The 19,230-nt window shown below is 49.7% G+C and overlaps 1 protein-coding gene across 1 annotated transcript in view; it reads left to right on the top strand.

Moving 5' to 3' along the window:
• The window catches only part of TMEM201 (transmembrane protein 201), a 59,112-nt gene extending 40,737 nt beyond the window's left edge, over positions 1 to 18,375 (top strand). Inside the window, exons 7-11 of the mRNA XM_075018038.1 lie at positions 1,548 to 1,771; positions 6,387 to 6,458; positions 12,340 to 12,630; positions 13,449 to 13,580; positions 14,366 to 18,375. Coding sequence (XP_074874139.1) covers positions 1,548 to 1,771; positions 6,387 to 6,458; positions 12,340 to 12,630; positions 13,449 to 13,580; positions 14,366 to 14,463 — 817 coding nt within the window. The 3' untranslated portion in view covers positions 14,464 to 18,375. The remainder of the gene's footprint in view (positions 1 to 1,547; positions 1,772 to 6,386; positions 6,459 to 12,339; positions 12,631 to 13,448; positions 13,581 to 14,365) is intronic.
• The last annotated feature ends 855 nt before the right edge of the window (positions 18,376 to 19,230 follow it).

The following is a 19,230-nucleotide window of genomic DNA, read 5'->3' as shown; positions in this document are numbered from 1 at the left end:
ACTGTTCTGCTGGAATCTGAACATCAGCTTTTCTCTTTTACATCCTCCATTTCGACCCTGAGAAACGTAAGTACAGGTTGAACCTCTCTAATCTGGCACACTCTTGTCTGGCAACATCTATAACCCGGGATGATTTTAGTTAGCCAGATGACCACTTTTCACGTTTTCCGTGGTCCCATAAAGTTTGTTTGCAGCCACCAGTCCCGGCTCTCAGTGTTCTGTGCTGTTATTTAGCGCTAATTTACCCCTGAATGTCTTGTAAGAGTCCAGTAAGCAGTGGAAGAGTTTTTAATGCTGCTAGACAATATAGACCTCCCATGGGCCAGCCAATTCTCTCCTTCAGCATTGGTCAGGTCTCAAGGGTGCTGGACTAGACAGGTTCAAACTGTATTGGAAGATACATGATAAAGGATTGGTAGACTCACTAAAAATATATACCTTCTATGTTAGTGTCTTGGAACCAAGAAAAATACGAGTTCCCACGCTCTTCAATGATTAGCCCTATCGTCCTGGACCTGTGAGCATTTTGAAATAGCCTTAATAAACCCATTAGTCACATTAGCCACTAATGCACTTAACTGCAGCAAAAATCATCAATACTTCTAAATACAAGGGGAACAAACCTATGATGATTGCTATAATCTATGGTGGAAGTGCACGGAGAAAGCTGAAAGGCAAAGGTGATGGGCACTCCTGAAGCAGGCAATGATGTTGCTTTACCATGAGATCCTTTCCTGTGGAGTAGGACCTTGTCTGCGAGAGTGTGTTGCATCTGTTTAACAGAAGGTGTGATTTTAAACTGGTTTACTTAAAACCAGAGGAACTTGTAAGGAGGACACCTTGTTCCAGTTTACAAGAGGCTCGTTTTGGTGTTCCTGATTGATTTAGACTAACTCGAAATAAGCGTCCACACAGGCTGCACTGGTTCTAAGCAAACCAGTTTAAAATCACACCTTTACTTGATGTGGTGCAACTGACACCTGTAGGCCAGGCCTGGCACCTTAGCTTGTGCAAGCTCATTTCCATGGTTTGTAGCCAGCCCCTGCACTGACTGGAGGCAGGTGCATGTGGTGGTTTTCTCTGTGTTGCTGGAATAAAATATGTGTGGGATACCATAGTTTGCATCTGCCCCTGTGTTCTAATTTTTAACCTCCATCTGAAGAATAAATTTTCTGTGCACCTAGGCATGTACAAATGTGCACCATCAGTGGAAACACATGCTGCTACCTGTGGACCTATGTAGGCGTTCTGCTTATCATCTGGGTGGCGTCTGAATGTCTCCTGGGAGGCCACCCAAGTGGTCAGCTTACAGAAAACACTGATCGGCACCACTTGATGCTGGCTTTGGTCAGTTTGGTGCTGTGTCTGCTGTAGACGGACTAGGCATTGGCACGACGATGCTGCCCCCACTGACCCGTACTTGGCTGTGCAGCTGAGAACGTGGAGACTTGTCACCTTGCATTCGTGGTGCACCTGTCAGAGCTCAGTGAGGAGTTGATACTGGAATTTATCCCTTGCTGAATATCTGTCGTGCATGTCATTTACAGGTATCTTTCCGGGGAGTCAGTTGCTCTGTTCCCCAATGGCTCTGGGATTGGTTTCCCTTGTTCCACTGCCTCGCCGTCTGTTTTTATCCCAACGCCCCCCAGCATCCTCCAGCTGATGAACCAGCAGTTCTTCAGATCCCCACGCAGGGCTTCTTCCTCCTCGCTCCCTGGACGGCTGAACAGAGCCCTATCTCTGGGCACCATCCCTTCCCTAGCCAGGGCAGGTAAGGCATGCATCACGCTTCTACATGTGATGGAAATGCTCCAACTCTGGTGGGAGTGGGTCATGGAATCCAGTCCATTGTAGTGCAGCTGGCCTCATAGACTAGTAAGTCTAGTTCTAAGCCAATGTCATGCACCTGATGATGTTGCATGTAAAAGAGCAAACTGAGTGATAAATGGTCTCTCTTCAGTATAATTAACTACATGCTGGTGTGCAGTGATCAACTGGGCATGTACCCTTTCCTGGAAGGTCCTGAGTGCAGTATCTGCTAGATTCTGCAGGCACAGCATTCATAGCAGAGCGCTTTTTTCTAAGGCAGTCAGCCTGTTGGCTTGGTATAATCCCGGGGTGAACAAGCTTTTTACCTCGGATCCATGAAATTAGCACCCCTCTGCCCAACCTGTCTAAAGTAATCCAAACTGATGGAAATTTTGTTTATGTTCATATGGGCGGGGGGGCAGTATAAAAAGAACCCTCTCAGCAAGTGTAAAGAACGTAAGTATGTCGTTATGAATCAGGGTATAAATGGCAATACACAGACGTAAAAATAGTAACATACTTCAGCATGTGTAATGAGATGGATGAGCCTGAGACCCAGCAGCTGATCGTGCTGCGCCGCCCACGTGAGGTAGGGGAGACACGACAGGTGCAAATCTGCCTTGCAACTGTGATTTCCTGCCATCAGCCTGGCGCAGTCCATCCTTTTGCGTGGCTTTGCAGCTCCAGGCTGAGCAGTGTGTGGAGCAGTGGTAGGGGATCTGCACCCGGAAGGCCCCAAGTGATGGAGTGGAGATCTTTGTGTGGCCAAGGAGATGTTTTGTTCACTGCTGCCCATGCACCAGGTGCCAGATTCTGCTGGTTTCTGTCCATGTAGGTCCCCCCCCTCCCCCCGGCTTTGTGTTACTAAAATGTCACACACAGAAGCAGGGTTGTGTGAAGTGAGGGGCGTACAGCTTGCACATGACATTGGCTGCCTGAGCTGTGCACTCCCCCTGCAGCCAATCAAACGCAGCTACGGGTCAGTCCGAGTACCCTGCGCGTGCTAGTACACCAGCACCGTTAGCAAAACGATCCCATTCCAGGAGACCATCTTGGTTACAACAGTTTTGCAGCCCACTGAGATGGAGGGCTACTCACCCAGCCGACTCTCAGTCTTAGGTTGCCCATCAGCGGTGTGGACGCTTCCCTTGACCATGCCGCATCTCTTCTGCACGTAACAGGAGCCATTTGGCACCTCTAACGATATCTATTTAAATAGCTTTGTCACAAAGCGCAGCCTAAGGATCAAGGTTTTAGTTATAACACTTGCCTCTCCTGGCTCTGTCAGGTTTATCCGGTATTTGCCGTCCCGTTGCCATAGGTTCCTGGCTGCATATCCAGCAAGGCAGGTGGAAATTCTCATGGTACCATCCCTAGAATGCGACTCTAGCCCGCGGGTGAGCAAACTGTTTACGTCAGGGCCCGCTTTTTGGCTCTGCAATTAGCAGCTGTCCCCCCTGCCCCATCCCCTCCCCATCAAATGGAAACCAAACCAACAGAAATTTTCAGTTATGTTCATGTGGGCGGGTGGGGGGGGACTTTCTTCATGTGTAAGAAAATAAGTGTGTAGAATGCAAAAACTTTATTGATCGAGATAGGAGTATGACTACACAGACATACAAATGGTGATGTATTTCAACACGTTTAATGAGGTGGATGAGCCTGAGATAGTGACAGGCCGCCCTGTGGTGCGGTTGTGTGGCAGGAAATCAGAGCTTAATGGCCGTTGGCTCCCTGGTGAGAAGACGAGGAAGCCAGGCTGGAGAGTTTCGGGGACCTGGTACTGACACTTTTTCTAAAATAGTGCTGAGCCAGCAGGAAATTTATGGTGCTATGAGGCCCCGACCCATTGAAATGCTGAAGTCCCTTCAGGGCTGTTTCCAAGTATGGGACTCAGAACCTAAAGGTCCTGGCTTGGTCTGTGCTTTTGCAGTCATAGAGAACTGGAAGGGCCTCTTGAGCAGAGGGGGGATCCTTAAAGCAATGGGCACCAAAACAGAGCCATGTAAGATTTGCAGCACAGAGTGGTACAGTTGTCTGGTATCACTTAAGCCACAGGTCCAACTGACAGCTGCTTTTTTTTCCTTCTTGCTGCCTTTTCAGACCCTCGCCTCAGCTGCTTGTCAGGCCAGCTGCAAAGGTACAGAGCAACTCAAACAATGATAAGGACGCTGTGTGTGACACCTGATGCTTCCCGATTAGTCCATAGCTGTAGAGCAAAAGAACCCGCTGAGCTCAGAACCTGCAGGCACTGTCTGCAGCACATAGCAGGGTGGGGAAGGGATGCTGCTCTCTCACAGCTGAGGGACTCTCAACCTGCCTCCTACCCAGAATTGTTCTGAAGTTAGTTGGTTGCTTCAGTTTCCGTACAGCAAAGGGATCCCTTGTTACATGCCAGGGCCCGGGGAGGACTTGGGCACTCTGTGTCCTTGGGTTTGCCCTTGCACGTCTTAAGCATTCAGCTGCGGGAGGTTGCCTCTGCAGCTCAGAACATTTCCTGCTCAAGCAGGAGAACTGAGCCATAAAAGGCAGAGGATGCAACTCTGAGAGATATTTAGCAGTGTAGATCACTAGAAATGCTCTGGTGCAACTCGGGCTCTGTGGGAAGCTGAGTGCTCTGGGCTTATGTGCTCCCGTGGGGGTGCATAATTCACACGGCCTGCTGCATTGTTCTTTCTCTTCCGTCCCCAGGCAGAAAAATGAAATTAAAATCTGCCAGAGCTGGGGGCGTAGGCCTCTTTCCAGGGCAATCCAGGCAGCATCTGCCAGCTGGAGCAGCCTTAAAGATGGGATGAAGGAAGACTTGGCATGCCTGCCTGCTTAATCAACGGAGGGTGGAGAGGAGGGCTTGGGCGTATGTATGTGCCCACCAACAAGTACGAGAAAATCTGTCCCTCTCCCCGCAGCTCCTTGGCAGGAAAGGCAGGAGGCAGGCTAGAGGCACAAATGAAGCAGCCTGCCTAAATTAAGTGATCTCATTTGTGGAGGCACAAATGTTGCCCCCTCACTGTGTATAGAAGAGTTGTTAAAAGTTGCTGTGGTTGGTTAATTGATTTCATTCTCAGAGACAGAAATATAGCAGCAAGGCTAATGCCAGCAGTTCCCAATCTCTGTCCTCCCGGAGCATAAAACCTGTGAAACTCCCAAGTCCCCTACACCGTCTGAGTGATATAAAGGAGTCCCCTGACTTAGACGTGAGCAGCAAGGGAATCCTCATTTTCGGAAGACCCATGTGCTGTCTCACTTTTTTTCCTCTGCCAAAATGGCACAACAGGGTTAGATTACAGCTCAGGATGTATATTACTTACCCTTTAAACAAAAACAGAGTGTGAGGGCAAATAAAACATTTACCAAGCAGTCAATAAAATGTCAGGACCATCAGAACCAAGTACTTTGCCAAGTGAACAGCCAGATCCGGAACAGTGATCTGCAAAACAGTACGATCTGCATGTGTGAAAGTCTGAGTAATTTTAACTGATGTACTTTTTCCCCCGGATACTGTGTAATACAGTATAAATGAAAATCCAGGATTATAACTGTGAAATGCAGGATATTAGTCACCAAGTGTTTGTAACTCAATTTTCATGTGTTTAGGAACTCTGAATACTTACCCATGACCTCTTTCTGTGTTGTAGTTTAAATAACTTACCGAAACAACAGTTGAAACTGGTGGGATGTATATTGCCTTATTTTGCTATATAAAATATGCAGAATTTTGAACGTTTTGACACAGAATTCCCCTCTCAACCTGGAGTACTAATATGGTGTATAATTAATGCCCTATGTTAATCTCTCCTTCTCTACATCCTAAATAAATTAACCATACTTTTGCCAGGCAATGAGATTCAGCCACTTCTGGGGGAAAGGTGATAGTTGTTCAACTGTACACTGCACAACAGGGTGGGAAATGAGCAGGGGGCACATTGAATTGGCACTGGAGGGCACTTGAGCTGGCAGAGGGCTGGGCCCTGGGTAGACTTTCTATAGCGTCAGAATGGATTTTTGGTCTGAGCTGGATTTGGTGAAGGAGGTATCCTGGGAGCGAGTCATGAGGGGCTTCGACAAGGATTTAAGGGAGGGGAAGAAAGACATGGAGAGGAAACAACAAATAATGGGCCTGGGATCACACTGACTGGAACGAGAGCTAGAAATGGTTTAACCTTAATTCATGCAATTTTCCTTTGGTGGGTCCCTCGGCAAGGGCAGCGCACCAGCTTTGCCTCTTACACAGGGTCCCTGACTGCTATCTGGCTGCCCAAGTCCAGGTTGTCCACAGTAGCTTGTCCTCTGGTTACCCTCAGTAGGGATGGAAGCCAGCTCTGCCTACACAGGGCTGGTCTGGATGTCTGTACACCTCAGGCCTGTCTCTCTTTAGCTGTAGCTTGGGGTTATGAAGATCCCCTTCTAGCAAAGCACACAACAGTCCTGGCAGGAAAGCTGGAGGTGGTACATTAACCTCCTACTGCAGCCTTCCTTTGTCACGTGTGTTAGTGAGGCTGGCCAATGCGGCTACTTGCTGTGGTGCTTGTTACAGTATATTTAGCATGTATGCTGAGCTTCTGTGGTTTGCTTTTTAGATTCCGGTTACTTGTTCAGTGGCAGCCGACCAGCATCCCAGGCATCTCACTCCAAGGAGTCGCCCGCATCAGGTAAGGGCTAGAACTTACAGTGCCGAGACTCACAGGGTTTGAAATGACTTGATCAATCCTATTTCTTCCCCATCTCTTCCCTCCTGCCCACTTCCCAGTGAAAGGGGGTGTAACGGTCAGTAGGTTGTCAGTAGCACTTAGCAGACTCACTCTTCCTTCATGGTAGGCCCTGTACATCCAAGCGCTACAACAGTCTCTGCTTGAACAAACTTACAATTAGACACACAGGACAGACTTCGGAGGGTTGACTGTCCCCATTGTGTAGATCAGGCCTGGAGTGCTTGTGTAGTTTACCCCAGCAGCGGTGGGCAGCGATTTGTGATGGGTGGATCTCTTCAAGAATCAAGGGCCACACTCTTCAGTGAAGATAATGGAGGAGGTGCAGGGACTGGGGTGGAGGCTGGATACAGAAGGGAGTTTGGGGTGGTGGGTTGTAGAGCGGGAGGGGGTGATGAGTCTGTGAAGGTGTTTGGGTGAAGTGCGGGGTCATGACCATGGGCACGGGATTGGAGTGCAGGGTCTGGGTTGGGGTCTGGGGGCAGGAGCAGGGGTGCAGAGGGTTGGGTTACATGGGGGAAGGGTGCAGGAGGGGAGGGAGTAGGCAGTCAGGCGCATTTACCTATGTGGCTCCTGCCCTGCAGTCCAGCAGGTTTCTGACTCCCTCCTCTCTCTGCCCCCTCACACCATTCAGTGCTGCCAGCTGTGGGTCCCGTGTGCTTCTCTGAGGGCAGGGAGCCAGGCCTGGGGGAGGGGCAGAGGTGGCTTTGCACACTGCCCTGTCCCCAGCACAGTCTCACAGCTCCCATTGGCCGGTTGCTGGCCAATGGGAGCTGCAAGGTTGTGTTGACAGTGGGGGGAGCTCACAAGGCCGCACCTCCCCCGCAAGCTTGTAGTGGTACTTAGCGAAGCGCATGGCCCCTGAGGCATACGGGGGTGGAGCAGGCAGGGGGTCTGGGAGGCTCCCACTGGGTCGAGGGCCAGAGCCGGAGAATTGGAGGGCCACATTTTGCCTACCCTTGTGCTACTGAATCTGCAGTAAGAATCAAGAACTGAACTCAAATCTCCAGTGTGGTGCTTTCAGTGCCAGACCAGCCTTCCTCGCATTTGGACCTGACATGAACCAAGACCTGACGTGATGCTTGTTGAGTGGCTGTGGGTAAATACTTTGGGTCCAAGTGACTTCTGAACCACTGTTATTCTTCTCCATTATACATCTCCAAAGGTCTCCACTGCTAAGGTCCTTCCCTATTGCCTCACCCACCGAAGTCCAGATCAGGGGTTGCTAGCGTGGCAATGCACAAGCAATACTCCTGCTACCGATCTTCTGCATCTCTCTTTAGGAAACCATATTGCAAATGGAGTTGTTTTCCCCACCTCCTTTAAAATCTGCTTTAATTGCTGAAGAAGGGTGCCAGATAGCCCTGTGGGCTCTCAGCATCTGCGGGGGCAGTGAGTGGCAGCGTAAGCATGTTGCTTTTCAACCCTGCTCGGGAAGGCAGCATCTCAAAGCTGACAGGGAAACCTGTTCTCTATCTGCTTAGCCCTTGGCCTCTCCATGGGGGGCTGGCCAGTTGCAATGGCTTAGTTGCCCATGTGTTGCCTGCACAAATTTCTTTATCCCTTCCACACTCCAGGGACAAACACACACCCTTGCCCAGTTCCTAGGGCTCGGGGCATAATTTCCTGCGGGTCTGCAGGATCTGTGCCACAGAAAAAGCCTTCTGCGGTAATATTCTCTATTGATTGGCCATTACCAAGTAAGCAGTGTCAAGCTAAGCACTCGGTGTCATGCTCACCAAGCCTCATAAAGGCAGGTGGACTTCCTCTGTTGGTCAAAGTCAGTCTCCATGGATGCTGGTTGCTGCACCTCTGGGTCTGGCAGCTCTGGTCTGGTGGGGGAATCCTCCCAGTCTGTCTTTTCTTCCCTCTCCTCCCCCCTACTGTGTTTCTTCTTGGACCCCAGTAGTGAAACTTGAGTCCTGCTTAGCTCTACCTTGACCAATTATTTTAGTATAATTTTACTAACCAATCGTAACCTACTGTAACAGAATTACCTAACCAATCAGACCCCACTACCTGAATATGATTGCACCTAATGACATTAATGTACAGCAGACAGGAACAACTGCAAACCGGACAGAGATCGTACAGAAAACAGAAGGAAAGTGAGGACAATCATCAGAGAGAGGAGATTCCACAACCTCAGCTACCGATCACTAGTTTCTTGCTGCCCAAAACGCTGTTAACTAAGTCCTCTTTATCCAGCTGGAGGTCGGCTTTCTTTTATCGGGTGAGGGTGGGTAGCATTAGGAAGCGGTCTCCTTCCAGCAGCCGGGCGTGGCGCTATTGTAATGGAGTTTAGATGGAATGTGAGTATCCGACTCCTCGCCACCCAGTTAATGGTGGCTGCTGCTCGTCGTTCGGGCATCCGCGGAAGGCTTAAGGTTTTAGGGTTAAAGGAAAATCCGTATTTGTGATACAGTAAACCCTCGATTTCACGGACGAATGGGGGAGGGGCGTCCATTAAACTGGAAGGTCTGTTAAATCCAAGGTTCGCTGCCCCCTCCCCCCCGATCCCAAAAAAAGTACTCGCGACTCACCCGAGCTCCTGGAGGAGCTGCTGCTGGAGCCACCGTGTGCTCCTCCCACCAGCGGCGGGACACGTGCGCGAGTGTTGTCTGCCCGCGTACGCACCCCCACCCCCGGTGGGAGGAACACATGGCTGTTCTGGCAGCAGCGGCAGTCCAGGCCATGACGGAGGCTCCAGCCGGGGCGGCTATCCCAGCCGTGCGTGGCGGCGCCGGGAAGTCGCCTGACGTGCCTTTCGGGGGCTGGTGGATTTAGGATTTTGCAGGCCCCAATTAAGCGGCCTTTGGGAACAATGGGAGGGCTGGCGGATGCTGTTGCTCCTGAAGTTCGCCGTATGGGGGTCCGTAAAATGGAGGGCGTACTGTATGGTTACACACTAGGGTGTGCTCTGACACTTCTGCTGTCTCTGGGGCTATTACGTGCAACTCAACCTTGAATTGGCTTAGTCGTGTGGTAGTGGTGTAGCAAGCTGTCATGTTATTGTTTGGGTTCTCTGTTCCTTGGACCAGCAAGGGACTGGGAACGCAGCAGGAGCAGCCTCATCCGCCCTGGAGGCCAGGTGAACCCCACAGTGCCCTGCTCTTGACCTGCAGCCAGGGAAAGCCGGGGACACTCTACCCTGACCCAGGGGAGGGCACCTGGCCAGAGCCACAGGGTCCTTCTCTGGGAGACGGGAGCCCTCCAAGAGCCGTGCTTGCCAGACCTGTGGCCCTGGAGCCAGACAGAGAGAGGGAACAGGTTTCCATCCCTTCCCTGGCTGTTGAGTTCCAGGCCAAGTTGCAGAAAGATTTCTCCTCGCAGAAGCTGAGAGACTTGGCTGGCCTCAGCACCACCCAACACCTGGGGAGTGCTGTGGGAGGTAGGATTCCTACATGGGGAATGAGTTCCCCCAGGGAGGGTGGAGTGGTGGGGGGTTTAGAGGCAGCTAGTGGTTCCCCAAAAGTACCTGGAGGCAGGGAAGAAAAGGAAGAGGGTGCATGTGAGGTGCTGGAGTATTTTATCCCTGCAATGTGTATGGATTTGTTACCTGGCTTTGGAGAGAGGGTCTCTGAGGATGAGTCAGGCCAGGTAAGAGGAGGAAGAATGGAAGGCTACAGTGAGAGATCCCCTGCTTCTTTTCCTTTTTTTAGCTGCAAAAATACTGGAAAACATTTAAAATTTGAGCTCACTCTGTGTGACTGCAAACTTTCCACCTGCAAGCTTCTTCCCTCTGTATTGAGTTTCTCTCCTGTCCAAGGAACTGATCATCCAACTTATTTTTGTGCTGTTTGTTGCCACGTCATACCGGTGACCTGTCTGTTGCACTTCTGACCCCAGAAAGAACTTTTGTCCCTGTCTGGGTCCTCTGCACCTGGATGCAGTTTAGGCTGCCTGTGTTTCAACAGTCAAAGCGCAGCTGCAGTCTGGGTTTGTTCCTTGCCCAGCCCCCGCTTTCTTGGTACACTCTGCCAAGAAATGGCCAAAATCACCCATTTAAAAATACCAGAGAGGTAGCCGTGTTAGTCTGTAGCTTCGAGAGCAACAAGAAGTCCTGTGGCACCTTAAAGACTAACAGATGTGTTGGAGCATAAGCTTTTGTGGGCAAACACCCGCTTCATCAGATGTATGAGTGGGAGGTGGTTTCAGCAGGGTATTTAAGAGTGGGGTCCCAGTAAAAGGGAGGGCCAGAGCTGACAAGGTCTATTCAGCAAGGTGGAAATGGCCCATTACCAACAGTACTTATCAAAAGAGAAAAAAACAAATCGGATCAGACGGGGATGTGAGCCTTTGTCAGAGTCTAATAGCTTTGTGCACAATGTAAATTCCAGTGAATGAGCCTAGAGTGACCAGGCCTAAGGTGTATCTCGGCCCATTAAAACCTTAGCTTTTCTCCCCTCTTATAAAGGTTCATTTCCTGTTCTGCCAAAGTTATCCCATTATGGTCTACAAGCCTGAACCGTGATGTGACATCATGGTTACAGTACCAGAAATTTCAGCAGAGTCAGCTCCTTTGCGTTTCATTCTGGGATGATGGTGCAGCAGCAGTAGCTAATTTATGACTAGGGGGACCCTAAAGGAGGGAAAGGGTAAGAGTCTAGCACAGTTTGCGCTGAATTGTCCCTACTAGCCTGGTTGGTGGCAGAGCAAGCAGTACACTTGAAGAATCTCACAGTTTCTGCCTGTTTCATCTCCAAAACAGTTGGGAATGAGGAGGAGAATCTGGAAGGTTGCCTGGGGTGGAGCCAGTAACTCACTCTGCCGTGGGCATGGTTTGAACAAGTGGGTTGAAGTCTTCTAAGAATGGGGTATTTGAGTGAGTTGAACCTGGGTTGCACAAGGTGAAAAGTTAGAGTGGAAGGAGAGTTTACTTCCCAATCTCCTAATCTGGTGGGCAAAGGTAAATTTAAACCATCTCCTTTTTAAATAGAGCAAAGTCTCAGCTCTTATCTAAACACAAAAGTTGCACAGATCTAACTAATCTATATTGTAGAGAGTTTGCCCGCCTGTTCAAGAACTCCTCCTAACGGGTAAGAGCTAGAATCACCAGATTCAGTATACAGCTTCCTCAAATAGTAACTTAAAGCAATGTAAGGGTTGGTTTGTGCCAGGAAAGGGGGATGTGCCTGGAATGGGATTGCTTCACATAAAACCATACTGAAAAGAAGCAAAATCTCCAGGCAGGTGAAAGAGGCTGGCTGGGGGTGTGTTCCCCCCTCAGCCCAGGATTGCTCCTGCCCTGAGCCCCTCACCCCCCCCAGGCATCCTTTGGGGGTAGGGGGGATCAGAAGCTTCCCCCTCCTTTCCCACCAATTTGTAGGACAAATTGCTGGCTGTCCCCCTCCATCACTGTCAGGGAGTGTAGGAAAAGTGTACATACTTAAAGATAAGGGCCTGACCAATGCCAAGTGGAGGGCTAGTTATTTTATAATCAGCTTAGTTAAAAAAGTGCAACTCTTGTGTGTAGAGAGAGTCTTAATGGAGTTAGCTGAGGACTTCTATGCTGTACTTTGTTTACCCAATTTCTTTTGCAAAGATAGAAGTTTTCGGTTCTGAACCTAGGGAACTGTGAGAATTACTCTTGAATTCTGCCCTCCCCATTCCAATCTTACAAAGTTTATACTCAGAATAAACAAGAAAAGAATTATGGCATAGTGGGTGTGCCTGTCACTCATGGCACAGCAAGGGCTTTTTGAAAGGAATAAGGATGAACGTACACACACTCCTTTTCCAGACTGGATGGAGAAAAAACCCACCACGTTTCCCACCCTAAGTCCTTGCTCTCTCTCTCTGCCTCATTACGTCTCCATTTCAGAGTATTACTCCCTGCTGTCTGGAAGCTGTGCCTCATCCCCCATCCCATCTCCAGCACCTTCGGTGGCTGGGTCTGTCACCTCCAGCTCAGGCTCCTTGCGTTATCGACGGCCCCTCATCAGCCCTGCACGCTTGAACCTGAAAGGGCAGAGGCTGCTGCTTTTTCCATCCCAGAGTGACGCCCTGCACACACCAACCAGCTTGGATGAGCCCACCCACTCTGACAGCAACATCTTCGTGCCTGAGCTGTCCCTGTTCCCGAAAAAGAACCTCAACGAGCGGGCAATGCACGGTACATTATATATCTCGTAGAGCTGGAAGGGACCTTGAGAGGTCATTGAGCCCAGTTCCCTGCCCTCTCGGCAGGACCAAGCACCATTCCTGGCAATTGTTTTTTTAAATGTATTTGCCCTAGACTCCTAATGACCTCCTCAGGGTTGAACTTACAACCTTGAGTTTAGCAGGCCCATGCTCAAATCACGGAGCTGTCCTACATTCCTGATCCCTTCACCAGAGTCCAGTCTGGTCACAGTAGGTCAGCTTGCAAGCTAAGCAGTTGGCAAAGGGAGGGGAGACCATCAAGGAAAACCCAAGTGGTGCTGACGGTTCAGTATCTGAGTCCATATTGGATCCAGTGGTGTGAGAGGTCCACTGCATGGCTAGAGGTCCTGTCCTTCAGATTAGAGGTGAAACCAAGATCCTTTCCGCTTGTCATTTAAGAGCCCAATATTTTTATTTTCTTATTTGGTTTATCAAAGGTGCTCTCTCATGATTATGGATGTTAGCCTGTTTCTCTTGGCCACATTCTAGGGTGGATAACTACTTTCTGACTTCTGAAATTCATCCATGCGTTGCGGTTATGCCAGTTTCACACTGAAGATATGTCCCAAAGAATTCCTAGATTTGATATTTGTCTTCACTTTCAGTGTTAACTTCTTGTGCAGAAATAACAAGCAGTCCTGTGGCACCTCAGAGGCTAACCAGTATATTAGGTCATGAGCTTTCATGGGTAAAACCACTTTACAATATTTCACCAAGTACTTCTGGCAACAGGCTCATAACTTCCATTGCATCTGTTTTTTGATGGTTCCTCCTTGTCTCCTGTCATAGATATGAGGTCAGTTGTGGAAAGAGGAAGTATTTGCAGTAACAATTCCATGAAAAAAGAGGATAATTCATCACATTCATCCACTTGTGTGGTGGATACGACCACCAAAGGCGAAGACCCAGCAGGCTGGAGAGGTGGGTGGCAGTGTGCGTGTGCGAGAGAGAGAGAGCGCGAGAGCTGTCCATTGTTTGAGTGACTTGGTCATAGTCCCATTCAAATCATTGGTAGAGACAGGAGAAGGTAGCAAATCTGTTATATCCCACTCCTGTGCCTTTGCTGCAAGGTTCTACTTATTCCTCAGACCGGGGCTCAGCAACCTTTCCAAGGCATAGTACTGAAATTTGGCCTTTTTGACCTCTATGTACTGTCGGAGGGCTGGTGATGCTTTTTAAAACCACTAATAGTCCTTAATAAATCACTAACAGTCCTCAATAAATAAGTGAAGGTGCAGCGCTTTACCGTGTAGGTGGTGGTTGGTAGCATTAGCTGGGTTTTTGTTAATCCACAGGTGGCCTGGCTGTGAGCGAGCTCCCAGCTGCATGGGGGAGGATGGGTGGGGCTGAGCTCCTGCCTCATGTGCTGATGAAAATCAGATCGCATGTTGCCCTTGGCACACGTGCCGGGGGTTGCTGACCCCCTGCCTTAGACCATCTGAGACACCCTGAGCACAACAGTGTAATACTGTGTCAGGAAACAGAGGGTGAGATTAGAAAGGAATGGAGAAGTACCTCAGAATCCTTCCTGCTTGCATCGTGGCTGGAAATATGATTCAGCAACTTCTGATCCCGATAAAAACGCTGGGCCATGGGAAAGGAGGCTTTTGCATTTGGTGCTGTTTCTCCTCAAGTTCTCTAACAGCTCTTTATGGTTTCTTTTTTCTTCTCCCCCCCCCCCCCCGCCCCACCGCTGCCCTGCCAAGGTCGTTTTGGTAACTCCATTGTCAGAGGGCTCCTAGCCATGAGCCTGACGGCCAATGCTATCTTCACGTCGGCCTACCTCTACCAGAGCCTGCGCTGACCCGTGCCGCCCTTCCTCTTCCTGGTGCAGCCCACTTCCCAAGAGACTCTGACAAGAATAATTCAACCACAGCTTCGGCGTCTTATGGCCATGCCAGAGGTGCATGCTGCTTACCAACCACTGACTGCCCAGCCCCCATATCCCAGAACCAAACAGCTCTGCTGCCGTCACCACCTCTGAGCAGAACGCACTGGAGGGCTGTTGTGAGGCTGCACGTGGTCCTTGGAATGCTTCTTAGTACCCAGCTCAAGGTGACTCAGCTAACGTCCCTTGCGCCTTCTTTCTAAGGAATTGGTCTGTGGCATGAACTGGAGAAGATGCAGATGACCTCGTCAGCTCTCTCCCATCCCATCTTTCCTACCAATTAACCAGCCTCGGATGGACGGCAGTGAGGGAAGAATTAGAACAAAAACATCGGAGACAAGGAGGAGGACCTGGGCGTCAAAATGGCTTCCCTAGCCTGGTTTCTTTGTGGGCACCTATCCTCTCTCCTTCCCGCTCACCCTGTTTGTTCTATGTGAATGGTTTTATGTCCTTAACGTTGCCAGACCCCATGGTGAGGACCATAGTTGCTCTGTGGTTCTCTTGCCCACGTGTGTATGTGCGTGCACGCTTTGTCTGGTCTGCTGTCTGGGGTCTGTCTAGCTTGTTGCTTTCCTGTGATGCAGGCTCCCGCTAACTGTTCCTGTCCGTTTCCCAAACCAGTAGGGTTGGGCACATCTGCATTAAAAAAGCAAACCTACACTTTTCACGTTGTTGGGAGGCACCCATACTACTGTCCTGAGACGTGCCCTGATCTGCTTGCGTCGCACCTCGGGGGCTCCAGCTTGGACTGCTGGCATGGTTGCTGAAGTCCGGAGCCTCACGGCATCTTCTTACTGTAAACCACGTAAATGCACTGTTTTGGAAACTGTGTGAAGTGCACTTCCCTAACAGGGAGGCATCTGATCGCATGCTCCACTCTAGAGGCCCAGCTCCTGGTCAGGGGCAGGCTGTACCATTTGCTATTTGAGATCTTGCCTGCTTGGCTAAACTGCAAGTCTTTCTGCACTAGGGATGCACCAGCCCAGCCACGCATCGAGGGTGTCCCTTAAAAATCCATCAGGCTAGCCCAAAACTTTCAAAGATACTTTCTAATGTTGAGAGTCTTGGGTTTTTTGGGTGCCCTACTTGGGACGCCTTAAAGGAATCAGTTTCCTGCCGCCCCCCCGCCCCCCCCCCCCCCCCCCTCGCGGAAGGAGTGTTCAGCACTCCTTGGAAATCAGGTCCCTTTTATGGTGTTGAGGTGGACACCCAAAGTCACTCAGCATGCCTGACAGATTTGGCCCACGTATCTAAATTCCTACATTCCCAACCACATGGTGCAAAGGGAGGCTGGGCCAACTCTTAGGTTGAGGCCTCTGAAGTATGACAAGACTGCCCAGAAACTCCCTGTTATCCTGCTGCTGTTTTCCTTTTGGTCTTCAGTTTTCTTACCTCTTCCTCATCTTCTCTGGAACTGCTGAATCATGCTTGCTGGGTCTCTTCCCTTCTGCACCCCCATTCTTCTCTCTGCTGCGGGCTCTCCTTTGGCTCACACACATCTACTGTGGTCATCTGCTGACGATAAGGGACTTTTCCATTCCTGTGAAAAAAGCTCTCCTCACCGTATGCATCGGATGCTGTCAGGAACTGCTCTTCCTTCATGTTGCTTATTGAGCTACCATGCCCTCTCCTAGGACAAACAGGGATGACCTAACACTCTTTAAGTGTGGTGCAGCTCCAGGGGAGTGGCCTTTATTGCTGCTGGCTCCAGCTGTGGAAAATCTAGTCTTGCTTTTCCTGGTCTCTTGCGCCTATTCCTGCATTATCTTAACAACCCTTTAACAGCCGCTAAACTGACTGGCATTTCACTGAGCTGAGAAGCCTCCTCTCTCCTTGCATGGAGGAGACTGCCTGCCACAGGCTCCTATCAAGAGCTTTTGGGAGCAGGGTCTCTGCAGCTTTGACTTGACCCTCGTTTGGTGTTCTGACCTGGCTGTATACCAGGCACATCCTTCACCATGGCCTAGCTTCAGCCTAGCAACTGCAGCAGAGATAGTGGGCATGCCGTATGCTGGTTGGTAACTCTTTGTAACTTGCATTAATTGTTTCCCATGTTCGGCTAGTCCATGACCTTGCCTGCAATGAGACCTGTGACCTTTTCAATTTCTTTGGGTTCTGTTCAGTGTCCATACAGGCAGAATGCTGACAGTGCCTGCACTGGTGAGTGTTCCACCAACTTCCCCAGACTGCTTTGCTACTGCAACTCACTCCCGACCTGCCAGAACACATGGGCCTGGTCATGGCCCCTTGTCCTGACTTTCTGCATGGCCATGTGCTCCTAAGCATGGTGAAGAGTACAGTGGCCTTGCGTGTCTTATCCACATCCCATGGCTTTTATTTGTCCCCACCAAAGTCCACTGCTGGATTTGCTCCTTACCTGCATTTCTCCCTTGCTCTCAGAGCACCCACAGCTCTGGAGCCTCTGAGCCCTTCCTTTCTCCCTCTCAGTACTTGTTTCAGGAACCCACTTCATTCCATTTCCGAATCCGCTGCTGCCGAGCGTTTAGGTGAGCCTATCTGAAGCCATTGTAATACTTTGTAGATGTTATCCCGTTGGAGGAAAATCACAAACCCTTTCAATCTGGTGCTAGAACAATGCGGGAGCGGTGCTGTTGCTGGTGCAAAGCCTTCACTGTTGTTCGTGTGCGTGCATGTGTGTGTATATAAATGTTGGAAGAGTTTCTCCATTTCGAAAGATTTGAGCCCATGTTTGTCACTCTGTTGTCAGCCTTAAATCAGCAACTGGGCACTGTCCATCTTCCTGCTGCTGTTTCTATAGAATGCTAGTTTGGAGGAGTCCAAACAAGCAAAAAAAAAAATCCCCCAGAAAAGGTTCCTTGATGAAAATCTTTGTGCATGAATTGTTAGTGGCATGGGTCTTCATTCACTACTCTTCAGGGATGGAATTTTATTTTTCTAATGGTTTTTTCTGTAAAAGGCATTGGAGATGGATGTAAACTTTCTGTACATGAAACAAGATTTGAGCTGTATTTAAATAAGGCCAAAGTGGACTTAGAGCAGGCCATAAATGAACACTTACCAGAAGGCACCTCAGCCCTCCTGCTGAATGATCACCGTCTCTTCCCCACCCTCTCTTAAAGACACCCATGTCCTTCCTCTCTGTGCCTGGACTTATTATGCACATCCCTAGATCCTGGAGAGTCTTCCTATGATTATCAGTTTTGAATTAAGATGCTACTTTTCCAGAGTGTGATCATCCTATCTGATAGTAGCCTAAACCTAGAAGTAAGCGTTCCTGGCTTATAGCTGGATGGAACTGCAGTGAAGTTCAACTCACTTACGCACTGGCCCATTTTAGCCTGTGAATGTCCAAATCCCACTCCTGATTCCTGGGTGACAGTAACATTGTGAAACACTGCTGAACTCGTTGGGAGGGTCTCTAATGAGTCTGGAAGCCGGACATGCCTCTGGATCTCTCTGGATACTGCTGTATTTCCCAGCCACTGTTCCTGGAAATACCATAATCTTAACTTCTCTCCTGGATGTCTGTAACAATGTCAGAAAGCATCTGTTTGGTCAGTGTGAGGAAGCTGTTTCCACAAATGCCACCTCCAGACATGCTGGTCGGATCCTCTGTGCTTGGATGGGTGGGGAATGGTGGTACAGAGGAATCTTAAACATCCTACTTAAGAAATGTATGTTATCTGTATGCTTGCTGTACAGTTTAGTTACATTGTGCTCCAGCTGTTTGGGGAAATCTGTCCCCAGGAGGTTTTTAGTTCATGCTCTGTGTTTAAAGAGGATTATTTTTCTTTAAAAAAAACAAACAAACAAACAAAAAAAACCAAAAAAAGTTGAAATTCTAAATTCTCTTGAAACGTGTCTTTTATTACAGCTGCTGGGGGGTGGGGTGAAAGGAGCGGCACAAGCGCCCACACATACATACTTTGCAGTAAAGCTGTGATCTTCAAAAAGTTACACCAAGTTAGCAAACAACTCTAGGCAATGCAGGTTGCTCCCAGGCAGTGCCCCACCAATTGGATGCAATCCTGACCCAGAATTCATTTTTTGGGTCAGTGGGAAATCTGATCATCTTGGCCATTGAATTCTTTCTCCTCTAGTCAGTTGTGGCTGGGGATTTGGTGATGTGGACAAGTATCCACCAGAAACTAGGCTGAGACCCGCTAACAGGTACCATGTTGACCACTGACCTGCTGCCGTGAACTTTTATTTCTGGGTTGCTAGAACATCCGCCGTGAGAACCGTGTTTCCCATTATCAGTCTTTAATCACCTAGATTCATGTATCTGTCACATTCATGGGCACAGGAGCCCTGATGGGTACGGTGTGCTAGAAAAATGACACCTGCCCCTTTTCGTGCTTCCTTCCTGATGACGTGTGTGCATCAAAGAAGCATTTTTCAAATTTGCCTTTATTTGGGACTTCTGGTGCCTACCCTGCAAAATGGACGGGCCGGCAACCCCCCGCATACGAACCACTCCTGGCATGTGAGCTGGGAGCTCGGATGGCAGCCAGCAGGGGAGGGGGTGGGAGGCCATTCCTTAGTACAGCGCTGTTGCTGGAGCTCCTGCCAGGGGGCCCCACCTGCAGCATGGGCCTGGGGTCGGAGTCCCTGCTTGGAGCTCCCGCCGGAGCACAGGGCTGGGGCAGCAGTGGGAGCCGGCCTGGTCCATGTGCAGTCTGCAGGCAGGAGAGCCTGGGG

Source organism: Carettochelys insculpta, chromosome 23, assembly GCF_033958435.1.
Source record: "Carettochelys insculpta isolate YL-2023 chromosome 23, ASM3395843v1, whole genome shotgun sequence".
NCBI lineage: Eukaryota > Metazoa > Chordata > Testudines > Carettochelyidae > Carettochelys > Carettochelys insculpta.
This window is presented reverse-complemented; position numbering and strand designations above follow the sequence as displayed.